Source organism: Bos mutus, chromosome 3 (assembly GCF_027580195.1).
Source record: "Bos mutus isolate GX-2022 chromosome 3, NWIPB_WYAK_1.1, whole genome shotgun sequence".
NCBI classification, from domain to species: Eukaryota; Metazoa; Chordata; class Mammalia; order Artiodactyla; family Bovidae; genus Bos; species Bos mutus.
The window spans coordinates 115,403,348-115,429,567 of NC_091619.1; the positions used below are offsets into that span (position 1 = coordinate 115,403,348).

At 52.2% G+C, this 26,220-nt stretch overlaps 1 protein-coding gene across 3 annotated transcripts in view; it reads left to right on the forward strand.

Annotated features, from left to right (window-relative positions):
- Positions 1-6,180: 6,180 nt before the first annotated feature.
- Positions 6,181-26,220, forward strand: part of TRAF3IP1 (TRAF3 interacting protein 1) — a 60,057-nt gene continuing 40,017 nt past the window's right edge. Inside the window, exons 1-9 of one of the 3 annotated variants that reach the window (XM_070368621.1) lie at positions 6,181-6,481; positions 10,278-10,346; positions 10,700-10,861; positions 12,557-12,700; positions 12,798-13,202; positions 15,570-15,641; positions 16,673-16,748; positions 21,125-21,220; positions 26,046-26,147. In XM_070368621.1, the coding sequence (XP_070224722.1) occupies positions 6,359-6,481; positions 10,278-10,346; positions 10,700-10,861; positions 12,557-12,700; positions 12,798-13,202; positions 15,570-15,641; positions 16,673-16,748; positions 21,125-21,220; positions 26,046-26,147 (1,249 nt within the window). In that variant the 5' untranslated portion in view covers positions 6,181-6,358. The remainder of the gene's footprint in view (positions 6,482-10,277; positions 10,347-10,699; positions 10,862-12,556; positions 12,701-12,797; positions 13,203-15,569; positions 15,642-16,672; positions 16,749-21,124; positions 21,221-26,045; positions 26,148-26,220) is intronic. The other 2 variants (XM_070368619.1, XM_070368620.1) reach the window with 2 other exon arrangements.

Below are 26,220 nucleotides of genomic sequence, written 5' to 3' on the forward strand. Positions count from 1 at the left end.
CCAGCATCTATAGCACTCAGCACCCAGCAGTTATTTAATAAATGCCTAAATGGCATTTGCTGGGCTCTCTTCACCAGATATATATCAATGTCCAATAAGTACATGAAAAGTGCTCAGAATCAGTAATCACTAGATAAACGCAAATTAAAATCATAATAAGATGACATTACATACGTACTAGGATCACTAGAATTAAAGAGACTGGCATCAGGTGTCACTAGGGGCGAGAGGCAGCTGAGATCCCACGTGTTGCTGTGTGTGTGTGCATGTTCACTCAGTCATGTCAGACCCTCTGTGACCCCACGGACTGTAGCCTGCCAGGCTCCTCTGTCCGTGGGATTTTCTAGGCAAGAATACTGGAGTGGGTTGCCATTTCCTACTCTAGGGAACCTTCCTGACCCAGGGATCGAATCCATATTTCTCGTGTCTCCTGCACTGGCATGCAGATTCTTGACCATTGGCCCTACTTGGGAAGCCCATCTGTTGCTGACGGGAATGAAAACTGGTGCAGCCCCTTTAAAACCAGGATGGTAGGATTTTATAACGTTGAGCATATTCTTCATGCACATGCGCACATGCATGCACACACACACACCAGATAGGCCAGCAGTCCTATTCCTAGGTATTTATCCAAGAGAAACTAAAACAATGTTTATGTGAAGACTTGTATGTGAATGGTCTTAGTAGTATTAGTCACAAAAATAAAAAGCTACAGGCAACTCAAGTATCCATCAACTGGTAAACAGATAACTAAATTGTACTATGGAATTCTACTCAGCTGCCAAAAGGAATGACATACGAATGAATCTCAAAACATTATAAGAGAAAGAATTAAACACAAAAGACTATGTACTGCATGATTCTATTTATATGAGACCCTAGAAAAGACAGGGCTTCCCAGGTGGCACAGTGGTAAAGAATCTGCCTGCCAATGCAGAAGACGCAGGAGGCTAGGGTTCCACCCATAAGTAGGGAAGATCACCTGGAACAGGAAACGGCAACCTGCTCCATTCTTGCCTGGAAAATTCCATGGACACAAGAGCCGGCGGGTGGTGGGGTGATGGGAGGGCTACAGTCCAGGCAGTCGCAGAGTCAGAGATGACTCAACACAATAGAAAAGGCATGAGCTTTTCAAAAAATTTATTTTTCTTCAAGAATAATTGCTTTACAGAATTTTTTTTTTTCTGTCAAGCCTCAACATGAATCAGCCATAGGTATACATATAATCCCCTCCCTTTTGAACCTCCCTCCCATCTCCCTTCCCATCCTACCCCTCTAGGTTGATACACAGCCCGTTTGTTTCCTGAGCCATACAACAAATTTCCGTTGGCTATCTATTTTACATATGGTAATGTAAGTTTTCATGCTACTCTTTCCATACATCTCACCCTCTCCTCCCCTCGCCCCATGTCCGTAAGTCTGTTCTCTGTGTCTGTTTCCTCCATTACTGCCCTGCAAATAAATTCTTTGGTACCATTTTTCTAGATTCCATATATATGCATTCGGTTGAGTTCAGTCGTTCAGTCATGTCCGACTCTTTGCGACCACATGGACTGCATGACAGACCACCCTGTCCATCACCAACTCCCGGAGTTTACCCAAACTCATGTCCATTGAGTTGGAGATGCCATCCAACCATCTCATCCTCTGTCATCCCCTTCTCCTCCGGCCTTCAATCTTTTCCAGCATCAGGGTCTTGCCAAATGAGTCACTTCTTCTCATCAGGTGGCCAAAGTATTGGAATTTCAGCTTCAGCACAGTCCTTCCAATGAATATTCAGGACTGATTTCCTTTAGGATGGACTGGTTGCAGTCCAAGGGACCCTCAAGAGTCTTCTCCAACACCACAGTTCAAAAGTATCAATTCTTTGGCGCTCAGCTTTCTGCACAGTCCAACTCTCACATCCATACATGACCACTGGAAAAACTATAGCTTGACTAGTTGGACCTTTGTTGGCAAAGTAATGTCTCTGCTTTTTAAATATGCTGTCTAGGGTGGTCATAGCTTTTCTTCCAAGGAGCAAGGGTCTTTTAATTTCATGGCTGCAGTCACCATCTACAGTGATTTTGGAGCCCCCCAAAATAAAGTTTGCCACTGATTCCCCATCTATTTGCCATGAAGTAATGGGACCAGATGCCATGATCTTAGTTTTCTGAATGCTGAGCTTTAAACCAAATTTTTCACTCTCCTCTTTCACTTTCATCAAGAGGCTCTTTAGTTTTTCTTCACTTTCTGCCATAAGGGTAGTGTCATCTGCATATCTGAGGTGATTGATATTTCTCCCGGCAATCTTGATTCCAGCTTGTGCTTCATCCAGCCCAGCATTTCTCATGATGTACTCTGTATATAAGTTAAATAAGCAGGGTGACAATATACAGTCTTGATGTACTCCTTTCCCTATTGGAACCAGTCGCTGTTCCATGTCCAGTTCTAACTATTTCTTCCTGACCTGCATAAAGATTTCTCAAGAGGTGGGTCAGGTGGTCTGGTATTCCCATCTCTTTCAGAATTTTCCACAGTTTATTGTGATCCACACAGTCAAAGGCTTTGGCATAGTCAGTAAAGCAGAAATAGATGTTTTTCTGGAACTCTCTTGCTTTTTCCATGATCCAGCAGATGTTGGCAATTTGATCTCTGGTTCCTTTGCCTTTTCTACAACCAGCTTGAACATCTGGAAGTTCATGGTTCACATACTGTTGAAGCCTGGCTTGGGGAATTTTAAGCATTACTTTACTAGCGTGTGAGATGAGTGCAATTGTGCAGTAGTTTGAGCATTCTTCGGCATTGCCTTTCTTAGGGATTGGAATGAAAACTGACCTTTTCCAGTCCTGTGGCCACTGCTGAGTTTTCCAAATTTGTTGACATATTGAGTGCAGCACTTTCACAGCCTCACCTTCTAGGATTTGAAATAGCTCAACTGGAATTCCATCAACTCCACTAGTTTTGTTCGTAGTGATGCTTCCTAAGGCCCACTTGACTTTGCATTCCAGGATGTCTAGCTCTAAGTGAGTGATCATACTATCATGATTATCTGGGTTGTGAAGATCTTTTTTGTACAGTTCTTCTGTGTATTCTTGCCACCTCTTCTTAATATCTTCTGCTTCTGTTGCTGCTGCTGCTGCTGCTGCTGCTAAGTCGCTTCAGTAGTGTCCGACTCTGTGCAACCCAATAGATGGCAGCCCACCAGGCTCCCCCATCCCTGGGATTCTGCAGGCAAGAACACAGGAGTGGGTTGCCATTTCCTTCTCCAATGCATGAAGGTGAAAATGAAAGTGAAGTCGCTCAGTCGTGTCCGACTCTGAGCGACCCCATGGACTGCAGCCTTCCAGGCTCCTCCGCCCATGGGATTTTCCAGGCAAGAGGACTGGAGTGGGGTGCCATCACCTGCTTCTGTTAGGTCCATAAAATTTCTGTCCTTTATTGAGTCCATCTTTGCGTGAAATATTGCCTTGGTATCTCTAATTTTCTTGAAGAGATCTCTGGTCTTTCCCATTCTGTTGTTTTCCTCTATTTCTTTGCACTGATCACTGAGGAAGGCTTTCTTATCTCTCCTTGCTATTCTTAGGAACTCTGCATTCACATGGGTATATCTTTCCTTTTCTCCTTTGCCTGTCACATCTCTTCTTTTCACAGCTATTTGTAAGGCCTCCTCAGACAGCCATTTTGCTTTTTTGCATTTCTTTTTCTTGGGGATGGTCATGATCCCTGTCTCCTGTACAATGTCACGAACCTCCATCCATAGTTCATCAGGCACTCTATTAGACCTAGTCCCTTAAATCTATTTCTTATTTCCACTGTTTAATTGTAAGGGATTTGATTTAGGTCATACCTGAATGGTCTAGTGGTTTTCCCTACTTTCTTCAATTTAATTCTGAATTTGGCAATAAGGAGTTCATGATCTGAGCCACAGTCAGCTCCTAGTCTCATTTTTGCTCACTGTATAGAGCTTCTTCATCTTTGGCTGCAAAGAATATAACCAATCTTATTTTGGTATTGACTATCTGGTGATGTCCATGTGTAGAGTCTTCTCTTGTGTTGTTGGAAGAGGGTGTTTGCTATGACCAGTGCGTTGTCTTCACAAAACTGTTAGCCTTTGCCCTGCTTCATTCTGTACTCCAAGGCCAAATCTGCCTGTTACTCCAGGTGTTTCTTGACTTCCTACTTTGCATTCCAGTCCCCTATAATGAAAAGGACATCTTTTTTGGATGTTAGTTCTAAAATATAATATTTATCTTTCTCTTTCTGACTTACTTCACTCTGTTTAATAGGTTCTAGGTTCATCCACCTCATTAGAAGGGACTCAAATGTGTTCCCTTTTATGGCTGAGTAAAGTCTCTGATGCTGGGAGGGATTGAGGGCAGGAGGAGAAGGGGACAACAGAGGATGAGATGGCTGGATGGCATCACCAACTCAATGGACATGAGTTTGAGTGAACTCCGGGAGTTGGTGATGGACAGGGAGGCCTGGCGTGCTGCGATTCATGCGGTCACAAAGAGTTGGACGCGACTAAGCGACTGAACTGAACTGAACTGAATATTCCATTGTGTATATGTACCACATCTTTATCCGTTCATCTTTTGATGGGCATGGTTATAATGACAATTGCAGTTGCCTAGGGCTCGTGGGGGAGGAGATGAACTGCAAATGAGTAGGAGAAAATGTGTTAGGGTGCTGGAAATATTCTGTATCTTGATTGTGGTGGTGGTGGTGGTAGCATAACTGTATGTAATTACCAAAATGCATCAGTCTCTACACTTAAAGTGGGTGAATTTTATTAAATCTCAATAATAATCAGATATAAATTTTAAGTTAAAAACTCCACATGTAGATACATTATAAGCAAAGAACACATAAAGCATGGAGCACTTTGAAAATGGCAAAAATGAATGTAAATAAAAACTATAAAGGTATCCATCATGCTTAATCGCTCAGTTGTGTGGGACTCTTTGTGACCCCATGGACTGCAGCCCGCCAGGCTTCCCTGTCCATGTGGATGCTACAGGCCAGAATACTGGAGTGGGTTGCCATGTCCTCTTCGAGGGATCTTCCAAACCCAGGGATTGAACCCAGGTCTCCTGCACTGCAGGTGTTCTTTACCATCTGAGCCACCAGGGAAGCCCAAAGGTATCCAAGAGAAGAACTAAAAAAGAGACCACAAAGCGTGGAAAGGATCTACTGAGTGCCTGTGCGTGGTGGACGGAAGACAGATGGGACACAACCACGAACACCGGGTAGAACAAGGGTGTAGCTTTGTGCTGATTACAGAGCCCTGGCACATCGTTTGGTCCTCACCTCCCTGGGAGGTAGGTAGGCTGGCACAGATTCTCCTGCTTTATAGAAACAGAGACTCAGAGAAAAGGAGTTACTCACTCAGTTCATTACAGTCGCTCAGCCGTGTCCGACTTTTTGCGACCCCATGGACTGCAGCATGCCAGGCCTCCCTGTCCATCACCAACTCCCAGACCTTACTCAAACTCATGTCCATTGGGTCAGTGATGCCATCCAACCATCTCACCCTGTCATACCTTTCTCCTCCTGCCTTCAATCTTTCCCAGAACCAGGATCTTTTCAAATGAGTCAGATCTTCATATCAGGTGGCCAAAATATTGGAATTTCAGCTTCAGCATCAGTCCTTCCAATGAATATTCAGGACTGATTTCCTTCAAGATGGACTGGTTTGATCTCCTTGCAGTCCAAGGGACTCTTAAGAGTCTTTTCCCAACACCACAGTTCAAAAGCATCGATTCTTCCGCGCTCAGCTTTCTTTGGAGTCCAACTCTCACATCCATACATGAATACTGGAAAAACCATAGCTTTGAGTCGACGGACCTTTGTTGGCAAAGTAATGTCTCGGCGGCTAGCAGAGACATTAGTACTCGCTCAGGAAGCCGTATTAAGTAGCATACAGGAAAGGGCATGTTTTTCGAGAGCACTCAGTCCAGTTCGCCTTAAACCTGAGAAAAAGGCACCGGGAATCCGGAAGTGCTGTGGCCGTCGCCCAGTCCTCCGGCGGTTTCCTCAGTCGCGCGCGGAGAAGCTTCTTCCTTGAGCTGGGGCTTGGAGGGGCGGGCCTGGGCGCCGTCACTCCGCGGGCACGCAGCCCCACCCACGTCGGCGCCTCCGCGTGCGCGCGCAGCCGAGCAGGGGGCGGGGCCCCGCGGCGCGTCCGTTGCTAAGGTCGCGCCACCCCTGGCGACCGAGGGCCGCGGCCCGGCGCACGCGCCTGGGCGGACTCCGGTGCACTGTGGGATGGGAACCCGAGCGGCGCGTCGAGGCCGGAGAGGGCAGCGGCGGCGGCGGCGGGGCCGGCGGCGGCCCGGGAGCCGGGCTTAGGCTCTGCGGCCGGCGGGGCGCGGCCATGAACGCGGCGGTGGTGAAGCGGACGCAGGAGGCTCTGGGCAAGGTGATCCGGAGGCCGCCGCTGACCGAGAAGCTGCTGAACAAGCCACCGTTCCGCTACCTGCACGACATCATCACGGAGGTGAGCGCCGGGCCGGGATCGGAACTGCGGTCTGGGCCGGGTCCCCGTGCGCGGACCGGGTGCGGGCTAGGGTGCAGGTCCGGGGTCGGGGCCCATGTGGGGTGTCGGGGTGCGGGCTAGGGTGCAGGTCTGGGGGTCGGGGCCCGGGTTCCGGGATGCGGATCGGCGGTCGGTGTTGGGGCGGGGGGCGGGGGCTGGGGGGTTCGGACCAAAGCTGGCGTCGGGATCGGACCTCGCGTCGCCGAGCGCTGACCCTTCTGGAGGAGCCCGGCCTCGGCGGGACGGATGATCCCCTGGGCTACCTTTCCCGGGAGTGTCCCGGCTCTTGGGGAGCATTCTTATGTCTTCCGTCCTGCCCTACTCTTCTTAGAGCAGATCTTCCACTCAGCCCGGTAGGGCTGTTTCTGAGACTCTTTTTCCCTTGCAGCGTCTGGCAGATGGAGAGTGTTTACAAATCCCAGCAGAAGGACATTATTTTTTTCTTAGCGCCCCACCCAAGATTCCCTCCACCTGCTCCTGCTGTGGTCACCCCATTGTTGTTCCGTCGCTAAGTCCTGACCGACTCTTCGCAACCCCATGGACTGCATGCAGCACCGCCAGGCTTCCCTGTCCTTCACCATCTCCCGGAGCTTGGTCAAACTCATGTCCATTGAGTCAGTGATGCCATCCAACCATCTCATCCTCTGTTGTCCCCTTCTCCTGCCCCCAATCCCTCCCAGCATCAGGGTCTTTTCCAATGAGTCAGCTCTTCCCCATATTGGATGTTTAATCAATGCCTGTGGGTGGACTTATTGAAGGTGGTTGTTGGGGGACCTGGAAGGATGTAACTATAAAAGAGCAGGGCTGTATTTGCTGATCGATGGCAGAGCATGCCTTGAGATTAGTTGTCTCACTCTCTTGCCCGCTGGTGGAGGGTTCCTGAGTGATGGAGACTTGTTTGTTGGCACATCCCGGGCACGGTACACAGAAGGTGCACAGCAAACGTCACTGCTGAATGGAGTCAGTCACGGCTCCTGTGACTCCAGTGCCAGCGCCCATTTCCATGGTGCGCCCGAGTGTGGGGTTGCCCTTGGGAACCCAGGCATGCTCTCTGGGTTTCAGGAATCAGGTTCACCTTGCAGGTGTCCCGGGCTCCTATTCTTGCCCATGTTGGTCCTTAAACTTCACTTCTCGATCCTTCCAACAGGTTCAGCATCTTACTCTTCCACAAACATGCTTTACTTGTCTTTGCTCTCTTAGCTTATGATATGGACCTCTCTGTGCCTATAAGCTGTGCTTAAAACTCTCAAAACTGACCCACATCCCCAGGGCTGTCTTGACTGGCCTCCTTGTTCTCCTCCTAAGCTAGTGCAGCACCTAGACCGCCCTGGACAGTGTCTGGGAAGGGACAAGGCTGTGTGGAGAGCCTGGTGGGACAGGGCTGTATAGGGAGCCTCTAGGGGGAGCCAGGCCTTGAGTGGCCTCACCTCTTCCTGTGAAATGGGCAGGTGGTGTCCTCTGACCCAGGAGGGATCCAGTCACTTAGCCAGGAGGTGAGTGGCTGACTGCACCGGTTGCTGTCCCAGCCGGACACTTCAATTTTCTGTGTTAGTCCTGTTTGCTCACTGAAACCAGAAAGCCAGGAAAGAGGCTGGGGGGGCTACATCTTTCTGTGGGTCCTGGTGTGGGATTATCATGGTGGCTGCTGTCCCCACCTCCTGCAAGGTTGGAGAGGGGAGGAGAGTTCAGGCAGGAATCGACTCCGTTGCCAGGTAGCTAGACTGTGGGGAAGGAGTTCAGTGTTCTCCATTGGGATCCACTGGTCTGCTTTTTTGCTAATCTAAGGTCAAAAGTTGGACTGTGAAGAAAGCTGAGCACCAAAGAATTGATGCTTTTGAACTGTGGTGTTGGAGAAGACTCTTGAGAGTCCCTTGGACTGCAAGGAGATCCAACCAGTCCATTCTAAAGATCAGTCCTAGGTGTTCTTTGGAAGGACTGATGCTAAAGCTGAAACTCCAATACTTTGGCCACCTCATGCGAAGAGTTGACTCATTGGAAAAGACTCTGATGCTGGGAGGGATTGGGGGCAGGAGGAGAAGGGGACAACAGAGGATGAGACGGCTAGATGGCATCACCGACTTGATGGACAAGAGTTTGGGTGAATTCTGGGAGTTGGTGATGGACGGGGAGGCCTGGCGTGCTGCGATTCATGGGGTAGAAAAGAGTCAGACACAACTGACTGAACTGAACTGAAGGTCAAAAGTAATTTCTCTACCTGTGTAAAGATAAGTATGTTAATTGCCACTTATTTGATAAAGATGTTAGAACAACTGACATATGGAAAGCGTTTTCAAATAATACATGGCGATTCTCTTAGCAAAATTCTTTACTACCCCTGAGTATAGTGTTCAAATCGCCATATTTTAGAGTTTTAGTTACTGCTAAGCTAACTCCGTATCTTTCATAACTTGAAGCATTGATCCTGTGAAATTAATGCCTCTTGTTGCTGGAAATGATTGCTCACAAGTTTATACTGTCAGCACACTAGAAAAACTTCAAAAGGAGCAAAATGAAGAAATTCTAGGCATATTAGATGCTCTTAATATTCCATTTGATACGGGAAAGCCTGGCGTGCTGCAGTCGTGGGGGTTGCAGAGTCGGGCACAACTTAATGACCGAATAACAACTCGTAATGTTCAACCTGTCTTATAGGGGAAATAACAGCATAGCTGTTGAGCAGTTTGAGAAGTATAGCTAGCCAGTTGCAGCTTGGTCTTAAAGAAGGAACTTGGTATTAGTGTGCCACTGTCTGTTCTTTTCTTTTAAAGCATGTCTTATGGTGATAAGTACTCTTTATATCCACCAGGACACACATTTATAGGCATATTCACCCTTACCACATACGAATGCAGTCTGATATTTTCCGATCGGTTTTATTTTTTAAAAATAGGCTTACTGCTACCCATTGCATTGACTTTATAGTGACCTGCCACAGGAGAACCAGTGGTCTGAGAGGACCCTGGTGTGTCTGGGGGTGGGGAGGGGCAGAAAGCATCACCAAACCTGAGGGGTAGCTGGGAGGTCCAGGTTGACCGGGGAGAGGGAGTGGTGAGGGGAGCAAAAAAAGGTGATGTGGCAACAGACCACCCAGTCCCCCCTGCAGGGTCCCAGGAAGCGATTGATGCAGTGGTGCGGAGAAACCCAGGCCAGCAAGTCCCCTTTCTTCCCCAGATCCTTGCTTTCCACTGCTCTGAGCGACCCTCAAAAGATGCCTGTTTCTGCTTTTGGACCTCTCGGGGCCTCCATGTGGTCCTGAGGCTGAGTCTGTATTTCCTAATGGCTTTGAAGGCCACCTGGGTCAGGCCCCTGCTGGCTCCCTGGCCTTAGGCCCCTCCTGTCAAAGGCCATCTGCCCCTTGAACGGACCCGCTTGGCCCCGGACCTTGTGGGACTGTTTCTCTGGCCTGGCACATGCTCCCCCAGTTCTTCTCTGGTCTCAGCTTGGATAGGCTTTGCTCCGGGAAGTGTTCCCAGACATCCTGCACTTGGATCAGGGGAGATCCTGTGCCCACTTAGTGCCCTGCAGGTCCATCGTATTTACCTGTTCTCGCAGCCAGATTGACTTCCATGAGGATCAGGCAGACTCTGCCTAGGACGAGGCCCCCGCATGTGGCAGACGCTGGAATGTGTGTCATATCAGCAGATGGAGGACGGCTGGGTGTGGACAGAGCCCGGGGCCCTCAGTGTGGGGCGGTGGGCGCGGCTGAGCCCCGGGCTGTCCTGGGGTGCTGACCGTGGCCTTGCCTTTTCTTTTGAAGGTGATCAGGATGACTGGCTTCATGAAGGGCCTCTACACGGACGTGGAGATGAAGTCCGACAATGTCAAGGTAGGTGGGAGGCTCTCCCTGGGGACTTCAGAAGCTGTGCTCTGGGGCTGGAGCAGGAGGCTGGTGGCTCTGGGAGCACCTAGCACTCTCCTCAGCTCAGCTTCCTCCAGCAGCTGCATGGCACGCTGTGTCAGCCTTCAGAAACACAGCTAGTGTTCCGGAGGTGGGTGCTAGCCCATCACCAAACTTTTATTTGGTGGTAGTGGGCATAAAGAGTCAGGAGTTCTAAATCTGAAACACCTAAAAATAGCTTTTTGTCCAAACAGGAAACTGGGCCTGTTGAACATGCTCAGGATAGTGCAAGCTCTTTTTCAAATATTTTAATATCTGTGTTTCAAATGGATATCTTTCAGGATAAAGATGCAAAAATTAGCTTCCTGCAGAAGGCCATAGACGTGGTGGTCATTGTCTCTGGAGAGCCGCTGTCCGCGAAACCAACTCGGATTGTGGCAGGGCATGAGCCCGAGAGGACTAACGAGCTGCTGCAGAGAATTGGAAAGTGCTGTCTCAGCAAGGTAGTGCCACCTGCCCCAGAGCTGGGAGCTGTGCACACCCGGGAGGGTGACACGCCTGGGAGGGTGACCAGGCGGGCCACCCCGGGCAGTGGGCAGCATTGGAGGAGTGGGCTTTAGCCCTGTCCTCGCAGTCCGATCCCCCTTCTCCTGGAACCTGGGAGTTATCAGCCATGGTGTAAAGCTCTGCAGTGAACAGAGGAGCGAGTGCCGGGTGCAGGTTTCCCGAGCTGTCGGTGTGCAGTGGGGGCACCTCGGGTGCCCTGCCTGGGGCACATGGCTGGAGGCTGCGCGCCCAGCCTCTGAAGCCCGGCGCTGCTTCTCCTCTTGGGCCCCCTTTCAGGGCCCGTAACTGTTTCCAGCTCGGGTGGCCGGAGTGGCTGGAGGAGCTGTTTCTCTCCGTCTGTGAGGTTTACAGGGTGTCCCTGTTCTCTGCGGGCCTTTCCAGCCCCCTTCCCGCTTCCCGTCCCCCCCTCCCTCTCCCCGCAGGAGTGTATGCAGAGCTCTGCTGCCTTCCGAGAAACCCCCCCACTCCCCCCATGCGCTCGTGACGGGGCCGGATTTCCTGGGGTCCTCACCACCGGCTGGAATCCGGGCCTCTCTGGCCTTGCCATCCCTCTGGGGCCGTTGGAGGATATCTTCCCCGGGACTCTCCTCCTTCCTGGGATCTGAGTAGCCCCCAGTGGAGCAGAGCTGGACCTTTGTCAGGGGCGTGGCAAACACAGCCCTTGATGGAAGTGATGGGCTGGAGGCCGGGGGCTCGCCTTCCGCTGCCGTGGTGGGAGAGGCGGGCTCCAGCCCACACGGCAGGCAGGGAGTGGGGAGTGGGGTCAGACTGGCTACTGGGGCCGCAGGAGAACCCCGCCCGGTGGGTCCAAGGCTTGGCGACTCAGCTGCCCCAGATCCTGCTCCACGCTCCCTTTCCAGAAGAGATCTGACAAGTGATTCTGCTGAATCCTCTGCCCCCGCCCCGGGCGCCTCGCGAAGCCCCGCCCCTCGGGTCCTCGGCTCTCAGCGCCCCCTGGTGCCTGCCCCCAGGTCTCCTGCCCTGCCCGCTCCCTCGCTCACGCTGCCGGTTTTTCAGGGCCGAGATGCCTTCCCCGCAGCCTGTGGGGTCGGCTGCTCCTCCCGGGGTCCCCGTCATGGTCCCCTGGCACACTGCACCGTCTTGGTGGTTGTGTTTGGCCGTCTTGCTGGTGCGCAGCGTGGCCTTGGCCCTTGGTCTAGTTCCCGGCGTGCGACGGGCACTCGGCACAGGCTTGCGGAAAGAGGAAGTGTGTGGGCAAGGGGGAAGCCTGACCGAGGTGTCCAGGACTCCGGGGGCAGGCAGTCTGGGGCGCTGACTGCCTAGGGGATTTTGGCATCTGACGGGGCTCCAGTGAGATCGTTCCTTAGGCCGGCCTCTCTGGCTCTGTGAGAGGTGTGGGGCAGCTCTACGTCCTTGACAGCACACACGGCCACACTTGGCAGCTTGGGTGGAGGGAAGTGGGGTTCGCTTGGCTTGAGTGGACTCTGGTGTTAAGGACTGGAAATGCTGGAGGGGACAGTTCTAGGCAATGCTGTACATTGTCTGTGATAAAATTCATTTCCTTTAGGAGACAGAGAGTCCGTTTGATGAGCAGTCTTTGCTGACGCTTGTGTATTAAGTGTACTGATTTCATCGCAACCTTGCGTTTTCTCTCCTCCCGTTGGGACCAGCTCTCCAGTGACGACGCGGTGAAGAGGGTGTTGGCCGGAGAGAAGGGGGACACGAAAGGACGGCCCTCACTGACGTCCAAACCGCAGGAACTGGATAATAAGAACGTGAGGGAAGACGAGTCCAGGGTCCAGAAAGACAAAGAGGTGAATGCAGGTTACGTGTGTGTAAAAGAGCGGGGCCTTTTGTGGTTCAGGTAGATAATTTGTAAGTGATGCTGTTACTTGGCTTTTTATTTTCCAGGATAGAGGAAATTCTGAACTAAACGAGAGAAGTACAAGCAGAGATCAGAAACAGAAAGAGGACTTAAAGGAAGAAAGCAAACCCCGAGAGAAGGAAAGGGACAAGGACAAGGCCAAGGAGAATGAGCGGGACAGACATAAAGAGCCGGAGCGAGACAAGCACCGCGAAGGGGACCGTGAGCGCGCCAAGAACCGGGCGCGGCAGGACAGGGAGAGGGACCGCGGCCCCCGGGAGCGCGACAAGGACGCGGAGCGCCGGAGCGAGGGCGGGAAGGAGAAGGAGCGCGGGAAGGAGAAGGAGCGCGGCAAGGAGCGGGAGCGGGAGCGCCGGCGGCTGCGCAACGGGGAGCTCTGCAGGGACCCCGAGCCCGAGCGGAACCGCGAGCTTGACCGGCCCGAGAAGAAGGTGCGGGCCCCGGGGTGCTCCGCCGGCCGCCCGCACAGGGCGCGGGCTCCTCGGGGAAACCGCATTTCTTATGTCACCCCCCTAAAATCAGGCCAACCCGGAGTCCTTGCAGAACCCGAGGGTGCTGTCTGCCACGTGCACGCGTGTCGGGGTGTTTTCCTTGGGAGAGCGGACCCCGCGACCTTGTGAGCGGTTCCTAGGCTGCCCTCTGTGTGGGGGGGCTCTCCCTGGGCTGTGGGCCTGGCCGCCTGCATTCAGGGTGAGGGCCGCTTTCTAAGTCTCTGAGGCATTAGCCAGGTCAGTACAGCGAGACCCCAGCTTACTGAATTCCTGCTCAATTCAAGTTCTCAGGTAAATTTAGGATTTTCCAGCAAATTGGTTTGGTTTCAGGCAGTGGTTTTTGTTGTTGTTTCCCTAGATGTTCAGGTTATTTTGGAGACTCTGTAGATAGGGTAAGCCTCCTGTCAGGGCTGGCATCGTGGACTCTGGTTCTTGGGGGATGTCGCATAACTGTAAAGTGTCCTGGCAAGGCCCTGGAAATTCTCCAGCCACTGGGAAGGAGGAAGCTGAGGTCTGGACCACTTTAAGTTCCACCCTAGGGGGTGGCAGGTGGCAAGGGGCCAGGCTGAGCCCCCCTCTGTCCTGCTGCGATGGCCATCTGGTTTTGTGACTTGGCATCCCAGGGGTGTGGCTCTGGGAGGTGAGCGGGCCCCTAGGACCAGCCCAGCGCCAGGCCTGGAAGCTGGTCTTTTTGGTGGTTCTGTTGGTAATGTTAGTGTGCTGCCTGGAACCTTGGGGTCCCCCAGGAGCATCCAGAAGTCCTCACCATGAGGTAGCTCTCCATGCTGTATGTGTTGTAAAAACTGAGACACCCCTCGCCCCCGCCCCCCACCCCCCCCATTTTTGCCTCTGTTTAAATGGGGTCTGCTAAGCCACTTCAGTCGTGTCCGACTCTGTGTGACCCCATAGACGGCAGCCACCAGGCTCCCCCGTCCCTGGGATTCTCCAGGCAAGAACACTGGAGTGGGGTGCCATTGCCTTCTAAAGGGAGTCTAAGGAAAGTCTTTTCCTCTGACCTGGGTTTTTGTGGTGCTCAGACATTCTCGTGCATTTTGCTGTGTCCTGCCTGGGCACCTTCTCTGCCATCCAGGCCTTCAGACCCAGGGTCCCCCCTGTGATGTGTCCCGGGGTTCCTGGTGGTGTGCTTGCTGCTATGGGTGGACACCCGGGCTGTGCTGCACTGAGTAGGCATCTGAGACAGGGTGATGGGACCGATCCTGCTCCCAGCTGGTCATGCTTGGCCTGAGTGGGTGTGCACAGACCTGTCTTGGTGATCCTGCTGGCCCGGCTCCTCTGTGTCCATCTGGGGCTCCTCTGTGGAGCAGGGTTTTAGCGGGGGGCAGGCTGCGCTCTCCCCCGGGAGCCCCCCAGAGGCCCGAGCTCCGAGGCTTCTGTGAGGGCAGCTCTGGGAGGAGGAGACGGCTCTCACCCGGGTCCTGCCGGGTGGTCTGATCGGATCTCTTGATGTAGAAGAGACGCTTGTGAGATGTTCTTAGCCTGTGAACCCCCAAGTGTGTCCCTGTGTGGCGGTGGAGGTGTGAGGTCGGAGTGGCCATGTAGGGCTGCTCCCTCCTTGCGTGTCTGTGGGCAGCTGTGTGCTGTGGGCGGGGGACCCGGGCACGGAGCCCGGCCCACACAGGAACTGCTTCAGATGCAGTCTGCCACTTCATAATGAAGTCGCGAGGACACTGAATTGTTGAAATATTGAACAGGCTCCCATCGCTTTTCATGGAGGAAAATCTCAGCAACTGTGTCCCTTCTCCTTATGTTGACATGTGTCAGAGAGTTGACTTAAGCGCCAGGCTTCCTAAGGTGTTGATTTAACCTCTTACAGGTTTCACATCATGTTTGTCTTGAGAGTGCATTCCTGTTGCAGAGTCTGAAGCCTTTGCTCTGGTGGGAAGTGAGAGTGGTTTCCTCTCGGAAGCTGGGACCAGGGCAATGTTGCTCTGGGTGTCGGAGCTCCTTTCCGCTCCAGATCCCCTGTGTGTCCCTGAAATGTTTGCGGGAAGCTTGGCCTGTTGGAGGGACTGTGGGGAAGACGCTGCTCCCTGCTGTTTCCACCACCGCCCCCAACCCCTGGGCCCTGCCTCTGACACCCGTGGCCTTCCGGCCGCCCCTGGTGGGGGTCCTGGCTGACCCGCCGCTGCTGGGGGTTGGGGCTGGGGGTTGGGCTGGGGCACGACGTGGTACTCCTGTGTGAGCAGTTTGTCTTGCTGTCTGTCAGCCTTAGAGAAAGTGTCTCGATGCTTTTTTAGATGTTATGGTCTTGAGTAATTCTACAATTTGAATTTTTTTTTTTTACAGTTATCAAGCTCAGGAGAGATGTCTAAAAAGTTATCAGATGGATCTTTTAAAGACCCCAAAGCCGAAACAGAGGTAAAATTTGAAAAATAACTTTAAGAGATGTAAACCCGTAGCTGTGCTGAGACAGGACGTGCTGTGCGTGGTCCTTCTCGGTGCCCGGGGCCTCAGGCGTGGGAGCCCACGTTGGTTCAGTTGTAAGAGGAACGGTGGTGGTGGTTTCCTGCCTGTGAAGTAGATGGGGCTGTGCATCCTCTGGGTTTCTGGGGCAGACTCCAGGGCCTCCTTGAACCTTTGTTTGATAGGTGTGACGGGTGTCGTGCAGAGGGGCCGGGTCATGGCATGGGAGTGGGTGGGGTGGCTCTTCAGGTCGGTGTTGGGGGATTAAGTCACCAGGCAGATGGGGACAGAGGGCTGGCTCAAGGGGCCCGTCCTGCTGCGCTTGGCCTGGGGGGACCCTGTACTGTGCTCCCCGTAGATGGGGTACAGTCCAGGCCGTGCCCTCCTGGGGGTGTTTAGACTCCCCCTTACTTCATCATCCAAACTGCAGCTCGATAAGTGTATCTGGGCAGCCACAGGGAAGATGGACAGGCTTGGAGTGGACGCTGTGGGGCTGGTTAGGGCTCCACATGGTGGCTTGAGAGAGGGGTTGGGCGGGGAACTGCACGAGCGGCCGGAGGGTCGGCCTGTGGTATCTCCTGTGGTTTATTGCTCTGTTTAGACAACATCGAGTAGGTTTGCACTCTCAGAGTTGTTCATAAGCGCACTGAAGTACTCAAGCTTGTATCAAAAGAGGTCGAGTCCTCATAAACTCAGCTGATAAGACAGTGATTCTCAAGGGATGGTCAGTGGCTGACCTTTTTAGGGCTATACAAAAAATGTGGAATTCTGCCTTAGGGTGAAGGAGGTTTCAGCTTCCTTCTGACCCCCACGCTCAGGCCCTGCTGCCCTGACTGCCTTCAGCTCCCCTCTCGGAGCATCTGGGTGTTGTCCTGTTTCCTATTGGCTCTTTCCTTGCGCTTGAATAATAAATCTGCTCATGATGCATATGCGTGATGTTGCTATGTGGGGCATCAGTTAATTTTTTTTCATTTTTTTTTTTAAAGACTGAAATTCCCACCAGAGCATCCAGATCAGTGACAACAAAGACGTCAAAGCGGCGATCCAAGAATTCCGTGGAAGGTACTGCACAGTGTATCACATAATGTATCTGAAAGTGTTAGACTCTTGGCCTTAACTGCAGCATCCACTAGGGAAAAGCTTCTGTGGATAGAAAGCAGGTTTGCCTTTGGAGGGCATGAACAGAGACCATGCAAAAATGATGCAGATATGTGGCTTTCACGCCCACACACACGTGTGTGCACCTGCACAGGTGTGTGAGTTCACGACACCAGGGACAGAGGACGCCTCTTTGCTGGAGACCTATGTTCTGATCTAAAAGATATGATTCAGTGTTATTTTTCTAGAAGTATTTGTTAGGCTTCCGTGTCTCTCTGACTCTTCTGAATGGGTAGGCTAGTTTCGTCCTGATATAGGGTGGACATGGAGAGCATCCTGCACTTAGACAGGTGGTGTTTATTTTACGGGCTGTCTAAAACAGTGTTTAAAACAAGAGCAGAAATTGTCCCTAGGGGTCATTCTGAAAGCTGGAGCTGAAGCAGACAAGCCTGGCCTGGGTTTGCCCGAGGGTGGTGCCTTGTTATGACAGACCAGGGAAAGAGTGTCAGTCTGTCCAGGGCGCGGAGGGACAGATGGAGCCCAGCAGTGCTGGAGGCTTTCAGTGGAAGCATGGAGTAGCTTTGAATGAGCAGTAGTTGTTCCTGAGAGTCATCTTTTCCCTAAATTGTAAACCTTAAAGTAAGTGTAGCAAGGATGCAGTAGTTGAGATTCTTCGTTGAGACATTAAACTTAGATGGTACGTGTCAATCTTTGGCATTGATAAATGAGTTAGTGAACGTTTTTGTGCCAGAAACTTCTGTCTTTCGGGCCATCTCTGTGGGACAGGTTCCCAGCTGTGATTCCTGGCACGAGGGCTGGTATGGACGTCCTGAGGTTTCAGCTGCTGTGGGCACTGTCCCAGTCTTCTCCCTTATACTTTCTTCCGGGATTTGTTTTGAGCCTTTGCTGATTTTCATAGACAGAAAGCACTCAGAGTCTGAGTGCTCTTAATTTGCGTGAACTCCTTTAACATTAGGGACATCTGCCAATTTTTTTTGGCTTCCCTGGTAGCTCAGTTGGTAAAGAATCTGCCTGCAATGTTGGAGAGCCCAGTTCAATTCCTGTGTCGGGAAGATCCCCTGGAGAAGGGATAAGCTACCCACTCCAGTATTATGGCCTGGAGAATTCCATGGACTGTATAGTTGCCAATTTTTAAATAAGTATCTGTTTCTTGTATCTTCTCAGGTTTTTAATTCTGATTATGTTTGGTTTCTGACTTGCCTAGGTGTTAAATTTTTATGCACTGGGATTTTTATGCTGTACCAGTCTGTTTGTGTGGTCTGCCCAGAGTTTTGAGATATGAAGATCTTTGTCCCCATGGTCACTCTCCGGGTGCCCCAGGGTCGCCCCTGACTGGCGGTGCCTTCTTGCCTGCTCTGTACTCTCCCCGCAGGCCTTTTGGGGTCTGGAGTCTGCTGTTTCTGTTTCCGTTTTACTCTTCTGTTTCACTGTCAGTGCCCTGTCATTTTTCTTTTCAAAAAAAAATACAAAGCCATTTTATTTGCTTATTATTGCAGAGACATTTTCCAGTCATTTGAGTTCCATGAGTCAGAGATTCCCACCTCCCATGAAGCAGACTTGTCAGGAGGTGCCTGCACTTGGGTGAAGCCTAGGCTTTGTTCCTGGGACGCCTGGATCCTGCTGCTTTCAAGTCAGACGGGGGGTTCCCTCTCCAGAGACCTGTGTGCGGTGCTTGGGTGTGTCCACCAGTCAGGGATCGCTCAGTTGTTTTGTTTTCAGATTTCTGGAAATGGTATCTTCTTCACCTCATTAATTTTTTGGTGATCATTGTTGGAATATACATAGAAGCTTTACTGATTTATGTGGCTGTGTCTTCAATCTAGCCTGTATCAAATCTTAATAGAGAGTTGTTGCATTGGTTCTTTTCATTTTCTAAGCTGACGGTCATGTCATCTGCTTTTCTCGTCTAATAACTCAGGGTGTTTGCATCTGGGTTGACTGGTGAGCTTGTACCATAAATTTCCTTTTATGTGGTCTTTAAGAGATTTGGTTATCAGAGATTTGCTGGCTTTACGACATTAAGCTCTACTGAGCTACTGACAAATAGGTGAACTTTTTTTCTTCCCTGCCCACTCACCAAGCGCAGACCTAATAACCCCAGGTCCTCAACCGGCACAGCTGGCACTGCCCCCTCTTGTAACGGGTAGCGTTTGGGCAAGTGTCTGGCGCCCAGGAAGTGTGCGAGACACAGGTGCTCTGTGTTTCTGCTGAGAAGAGAAGCCTTGAGTTTACTAGAAGGGTGGGGGTGGGGGGAGTGTCACGTTTGTTGAACATACTCAGAATCTGAAAGCCATTCCAGAATCTCTAGAGGATCGAAAAAGCATTCTGCCTAAGAATATGAGTTTTTTTTTTGCTTATTCTTAACTAGTGAATTGTAGCAAAGTGAAGCACTTTCAGCTAGGGAATGCATTTTAATTTCATTTGTTCAATAATATGCAGCATTACCAATTAATACATATTTTCATTGTGCAATTTCATGTCAGGAAGAAGGGACTCTAGAACCAGTGAAAATAGTCTCTCCCCTGAAAAAGAATGTAACTCTTCCTACAGTAAAGCTAAGAAGGAGCATGCCGTGAAACAGTTCGGTAAGAGTGAGCCCCAGGGGAGGCTGAGAGTGCTCACTGGTGAGTTGAAACCTTTAGCTGCCGGATCCTCTGCTTGGCCACCGAGCAGACGGAGCCCTGTGGCTGCTGCCCCGGAGATGCACCTGCTCGGCTCTGGGAGGGGCCCTGGTGCTGGAGCACTGCCCTCGGGCGGCCGGGGTCGGGCAGGGCAGAGGGGCCGCCGACCCTGGGGTCTGAGCCACAGGGCGCCCCACCCCAAGTGAGGGTTCCCTGCCGCGGATCAGGCCCTGGCCCGCGGTCCACAGGAGCCTTCCATTGTTCTGCAAGTGTCTGTAGGGTCCCTGCCCTCATGGAGAGTTTGCTCTAGAGGGAGAAGACAGATAAGAAAGAGAGATCAGGAGTATACCTCCTATTAGATAATAAGGAGATGGCAGGGTGTATACTTTCTATTGGGTAATAAGGAGAGGTCAGGGTGTACACCTTCTGTTAGATAATAAGGAGAGGTCAGGGTATATACCCTGTATTAGATAATAAGGAAAGGTCAGGGTGTACACGTTCTATTAGACAATAAGGAGAGATCAGGGGATATACCCTCTGTTAGATAATAAGCAGAGGTCAGGGTGTATACCCTCTATTAGATAATAAGGAGAGGTCAGGATGTACACTTTCCTATTAGTTTAGCAAAGAGTTTTGAAGGGAAAGGAAGCTTACAGGAGTGAGGGGCGGGGGGCAGGGTGTCTGCACAGAGTCAGCTCGGGTCGCTGAGCACATGGGCTGCGGGTCTCCAGGACTGGCCAGAGGCCCATAGCTGGGACAGCGTTGCCTGTTGGTGAGCCTGGGAGCCGGGTGGAGAGGCTGGAGCAGAGAGAGGGCAAGTGATCGGAGACCTGGCTCCTGAGTGGCAGGCTGGGTTCGTCGGGGGCTGCGTCTGCTGGGCGGACTGTTTAAGTGTGAACGCAGCCCCTGGGGGTGTCCAGCAGGATGGAGACCAGCCCAGGCTTGAGAAAGGGCCCCCATTAAAACTGCAGGGAGCAGGAGTGAGGCGGAGAGCCGCCAGGGGCTGAGGCTGTGTGCGGGTGGCAGGCCGTGATGGCGGGGCTCGAGGGTCCCTGCTGAGACCAGGGTGGGGTGATGGGCGTGCTGGTGCAGTGGGCAGCACCTGTTCACGAGGAGAGGAGTTGGAGAGAGGGTCAGTCCTGAGGGCTGGAGCCTGACCCTGGGTGGTGTCGTTTATGGACGCGGGGAAAGCTTTGGGAGAAGCTGGTTGGTGGATCGGGTGGCTGGGCCAGGAATTCTGTTCTGGAGGCATTACATTCAAGGCACCCGTGAGACAGCCGGGTAGAAGTGTTGGGAGCACAGGCGGGTGTGTGGCCTGGGGTTCAGGGAGAGACCTGGAGAAGCCGGCGTTAACGTGAAAGAAGCTGGGAATTTCCAGGGGAGCATAGGACCTTCATGCAGTGACTCATGACTTGAGGAGCAGCGCGCCCAGGATTCTAGGGTCGGAGAGGAGGGGGCGACTCTGGCAGAGGAGACACAGGCCAGAGAGGTGGAGGCGAGTTTGGAGAGGGGCGTCCTGAAGCCAGGCAAGGGGGGCGTCTTACCAGCATCCTGCGGAGACAGAGAACTGGCCATTGAGTAGACGGGACAGCTAGTTGGTGACCGTGGCAGAAACCCCTGTAAATCCAAACAAGCCAAAGCAACCGGATACAAAAGCCTTTGCAATAGTTTAATCTGTCGTTAACTATCTCATGTCAGGAAGAAAGGAGAATGTTGTTTCAGCTAAAATTTTAGACCCCGTAGTACTTGGATTAAATAATGAACCAGATCAGGAAACTACAACTTCAGAAATAGGTGAGAAAAATATATTCTTTAGTTTAGATTCCTCACTGCTTTGATAAGAAATATTTACACCTCAGTGTGGTTTTCTTTTTTTTTTTTTATTATTCCCACCACTTTAATGTTCATCCGATTCTTTTCACAATGTATTGAAGACCCGAAATGACTTGATATTCTGTTTGCTTTAATCTGCTAAGTTTTATAATGAAAAAGAGTAACTGAGCTTGACGTTAACCTTTTCCTGCCTTTTTACGTGTGACATTTCTGAATCTAAGTCAAAGTGCTTTCTTTTATCTTGGCTGCTGGAATTTTACAAAATGGAGTAGATAGATAGAGACTTATCTTTCATTTCTCCAGACTCCTCTGCCCTGTTCTATTAAGCAAATGCTCCACCATAAATGGGCTTCCCCCATGGCTCAGCAGTAAAGAATCTGCCTGCAATGCAGGTTCCATCCCTGGGTTGGGGAGATCCTCCGGAGGCAGAAATGGCAGCCGGTTCCAGTCTTGTTGCCTGGAAACCCCCTTGGATAGAGGAGCCTCGTGGGGTTGCAGCGTCGGATGCGACTGGGCATGAGCATGGCCTTGCCGCAGGAAATATTTTAAGGTGCCTGCTCAGAGCTCCTGGGGACGGCATCCCCGAGGCGCACCCTTGACTTTTGAGGCTGCAGCGTGACGTGTGCACATGTGCTCGCCCTGCTGGTACGGTGAGGTTAGATGTGCAGATTCGGAATTTCAGTGGGATCATCCGAGATGACAACTGCGTGCCGTCTTCTTCGATGTTTAGCTCAGTTCTTCAGCAGTGTGGCAATTCTTGAGTGACATTTAAGGGGGAAAATAGTGTAAATCTTGACTTCAGGGAGAGGTAAATGTTTTTCTGGGCTGAGCTTGCCTCAGATCTAGCTGGTCTGTAAACATTCAGTGATTGTAACTGGAATAGCAGCAGGCCTGTTGTTGTGTGCGTTCTGCCTTTCCTCATTTTTTTGCTGTTCTAAGAGAAGTGTGTGCAAGCCTTCTGCTCCATCATCGGTTCAGCAGTGACGATCCGTGGTTGTTCTGTTCCAAGTAGGTCAGCCCTGTGCGGTTTATCTGGGTCTTGAGCAGTGTGGGGGACGGATGACCTACATCGGGGCAGAGTGCTTTCTTATGGATGGACGCGCCGTTCTCACTGACCACACGGGTTGTGCCATTCAGCCGCATCTCGTGATGGTTTATTTCACTTCTGCGGGAGCTTTTCTCAGCCCCTCGGGGGTCCCGGAGCTGCGGGAGAGGGGAGTGGGCCAGGGGGTGAAGCTGGAGTGAGAGGTTGCCCCGGGCGGGCAGCTGGGCGGCCCACGTGGACGCACCTCGCCTCCAGACCCGGACCCGCGACCCCGCTGGCCTGGAGCGAGCCGCAGGGTGTGCTCACTGAGCGGTGTCTCCTCATGGGTGCCAGGTGTGAGAAGACGTGCCTGGAGGATCCGTGCAGTGGCTGCCGTGTCACAGGCGTGCCGTGCACGATGGCTCTAGTGCTGGTCACTTACACGGCTGGCAGAGCCCAGTCAGGGTGAGCCAGCGCTGTGCTGAGAGGGCGTGATGGGTTTAAAGTCAAGTCAGAGAGTTCTTTAGCACTGTATGGATCTTTGTAGACCTTTATGTGCAGCTGTGAAAATGATGGGAGTTGCACGTTGAAGGAGCACAGAGCCCTGACCTGGGCCCCAGACCAGAGCTTTGCGGAGATGAGGGGGAGCCTGGTGCCACCTGGTGGCCACGCGCCGAGTCCCAAGCGCTTGCTGTGCCCAGGTGTGGTCCTGGCCCCCTGGGCTTGGGCGGCCCTCCTCGCAGGCCCTTCCTCCCTCGAGCCTGTCCCTGCGCCCCGGGTCCCGTCATCACAGGTGTCCTCCCGCCCCGGCCGTCCCTGGACTCTCGGAATCCAGGGCTTGCAGCCGGCGTTGGGGTTCCTTAAGCCTCCAGGTGCAGTGGCGCTGTCTCTCACAGTCCCCGTCCACCCCCGGCCAGCGCTTCCCACTGAAGCTGTGCCTCGTCACTCTGACTGCTCCCAGGCCAGCCGGCCGGCATTGCCGCGGGGAGTCCCGGGAGAGTGCGCGGGCTTGGTGGTTCTCATTTGCCTTTTCAGGCCTATTGAAAAGTTCAGCAAGAGATTTGTCCATTTTTTTCTCAAAACACGAGCGCTGTCTTTCCCTGCTCCCATTCCCATGCAGGCTGAGGAGACTCGGTCCTCCCGGGACACAGCCGTTTGATGGTCTGAGGTCTCCTGGAACCTTCTCCATCTGTCTCTTTATCTTGCTTGGGTTCCCTCGTTTCATGTCCTTCCGTTGTGTAGAAGTTTTCATTATGAAAAGTACATGAAAGAAGAAAGAGGAGAGCGATCCGCACCGGTGTGCCCCTCACCCGGGCGCGGTGTCCGCACCGGTGAGCCCCTCACCCGGGCGCGGTGTCCGCACCGGTGAGCCCCTCACCCGGGCGCGGTGTCCGCACCGGTGAGCCCCTCACCCGGGCGCGGTGTCCGCACCGGTGTGCCCCTCACCCGGGCGCGGTGTCCGCACCGGTGTGCCCCTCACCCGGGCGCGGTGTCCGCACCGGTGTGCCCTCACCCGGGCGCGGTGTCCGCACCGGTGTGCCCCTCACCCGGGCGCGGTGTCCGAAGGTTCTGGCGTTGTTTGCGTCACCTACAGTGACATTGTTTTATGAATGATTTCAAAGTATATAAAAAATATTTTAATACTCTAAGTATTCCGTCTGAACACTTCAGCATGCACTTACGTGGCCGTGAAATGACTGTTGAACCTAACGCACTGATTCCCCCAGAGCGTCTGAAACCCAGGCTGCATTCTGCCTTTTTACCCTCTGCTTTTGTCTCTTCAGCCGCTTTGAGTCTGGAATATCCCCCGCTCCGACTTTTGTCCCAGAACGTTGCCTTTGCGGAGCAGTGCGGTTGCTGGTCGGGTGCAGCATGTTGTCTGCTCGTTCCTCATGGTGTCATTTAGCTTAGAGCCCCCGCCCCCCTCCCGTATTTCCCTTGGGTCTAAAGGCCTGATCAGACTGGGGCTGAAGGGCCTGCTCGCCCTCGCCCTGCGAAGGTGCCGCTGTGCCCTTTGCCTTACGTCCCGTCAGGATGCACTCAGCGTCTCTGCACCCCAGGATACGAGGCTGGGGCTGATCCCTGTGTCAGGCAGCTCCCCCAGTGTAAACCCTGGTTGTTTGCGTTTGCACCTGGACGTGGTCAGCAGCTCTGTGTGGTAAGATGCTGCACAGAGCCCTGGCAGAGAGCGGGCGGCTCGTGCTGTGCCGCGGGCCAGTGCTGGCTGAGGCCTTTCCGGGGAGTAACTGTAGACCCACCAGGCGCCCAGCTTTGCGCACGTGCTCTCACTGGGGCGAGAGCCCACTCCAGGTGCGACGTTTCGCCCTCGTCCTCACCTGCGGGACCCGGTAATTACCAGTAATTCAGTCAACAGGTGGTGCTCAAGCGCTGTGGTTTTTCCCTTTGCCAATTCATAGTGATTTCAATTTCTAATTTTTTTTCTAAAGCTGTTGTTTGCCAAGCTGGCTAACCTACACTCTCTGAATAAGGATTGGTTGTAGTATTATTAGTGAAGGTATAGTCTGTTTTTTTACGTACTTTCAATTTGTGTGAATTGGGGGTTCAATAAACCTCACTTAAGACTACTGCTAGAAATGTTAAAACAACCATCGTCGGCCTCTCGAAAACTAGAGAACTTTGAGGAGATGAAATTGTGCACAGCGTCCTTGGTCTCCCTGAACTACGGACAGAACGCGCCTGTAATTTACTCACTGTGTTGGTGGAGTTTGCTACAGTATAGAAAGTATTTGATGCTTCTGAATAGTATGTGACAACTTAAAGTAATTGGGGTGTTTTCTTCTAAAATTGGTCTCATCTACGGTCATCTAATCTGATTTTTAGATTTGTTTTAGAACTTAATGGTACTTCATGTTGGTTCTTTGGTTGCTGTCCATGAGACATCATAAATAATTAACTACTTGAATCAGGCTGTTTAGGTCTACATCGTTCTTAACAGATCAAAAAGAATTTTCTCAGAAAATTATATGTTGTCTGTTTTATGTAGTTCTATTACATAAAATAAAGCAACTCTTTATTTGCTAAGAATAAAGATTGATTATTTTATAACGACAGCGTAATTCTGACATAAACTATTTCTTTGAGTACTTTTAAGTATAAGATTGTGTCTCAGGAAAGGGAGCATCTTCCCAGTTCTGTGTTTGTCTCCAGATCCATCTTAGCTACAGGGGGTCGGTGCTTTGGTAACGGGTCAGGTTTCCTCCCTGGTTTTTGCCACAATTCAGAGTGTGTCCCCTCAGCCCCCCTGCTTTTGTTTTTAATAGAAATGTTTTATTTCTCGGGTACTTGATATTTTCTTCTATTTGGTCAACATTTGCACGTCAGTCAGTAAACAGTAGGCAGGTGTGCTGGAGTTTCCGACGTGTGTAGGGCTGTGCAGAGCCAGGAGCGCTTCCCTCTTGCTCCTGCCGTCCTGAAGCTGCAGCCTCAGGTCATGACTCCCAGGCCGGGCCATCGTGGGGAGACCGGGGGGACTGGTGGTATCAGGCCGTCCTGGAAACGGTGGGGGGATCCCTGCCTCTGCCTTGACTGGGTGGGTGGGGCCTGCCCACTTCCCAGGCGCCCCTTCCCCGCGCCTGATCCCAGAGCCAGGCTTGGGGGGAGTGGTCCGGGTGCATCCTCTAGAAAGCCGCCCCGGGTCATCCCCGGGGAACTGGCGAAGGGGAGGCACAGAGGCGTCAGGTGCCGCCGTGACCCCACTGCACGTCTCCCTCTTCGTCACCCGCCTTAACTGTCTGACGTCAGAAACGAAAGAAGCTAATACTAACTCAGCTAGTATTTCAGATGACACTGCAGCCAGTCTGTGGAGAGGCAGCGCTGAGTCAGAGCCAGCCGTGAAGCAGAAAGGTAAGAGGGAGGCTGGTCACCCGTGCGTCCCCTACACGGGGTGTCCCGGGGTCATGGCCGCAGCTGCAGGCTC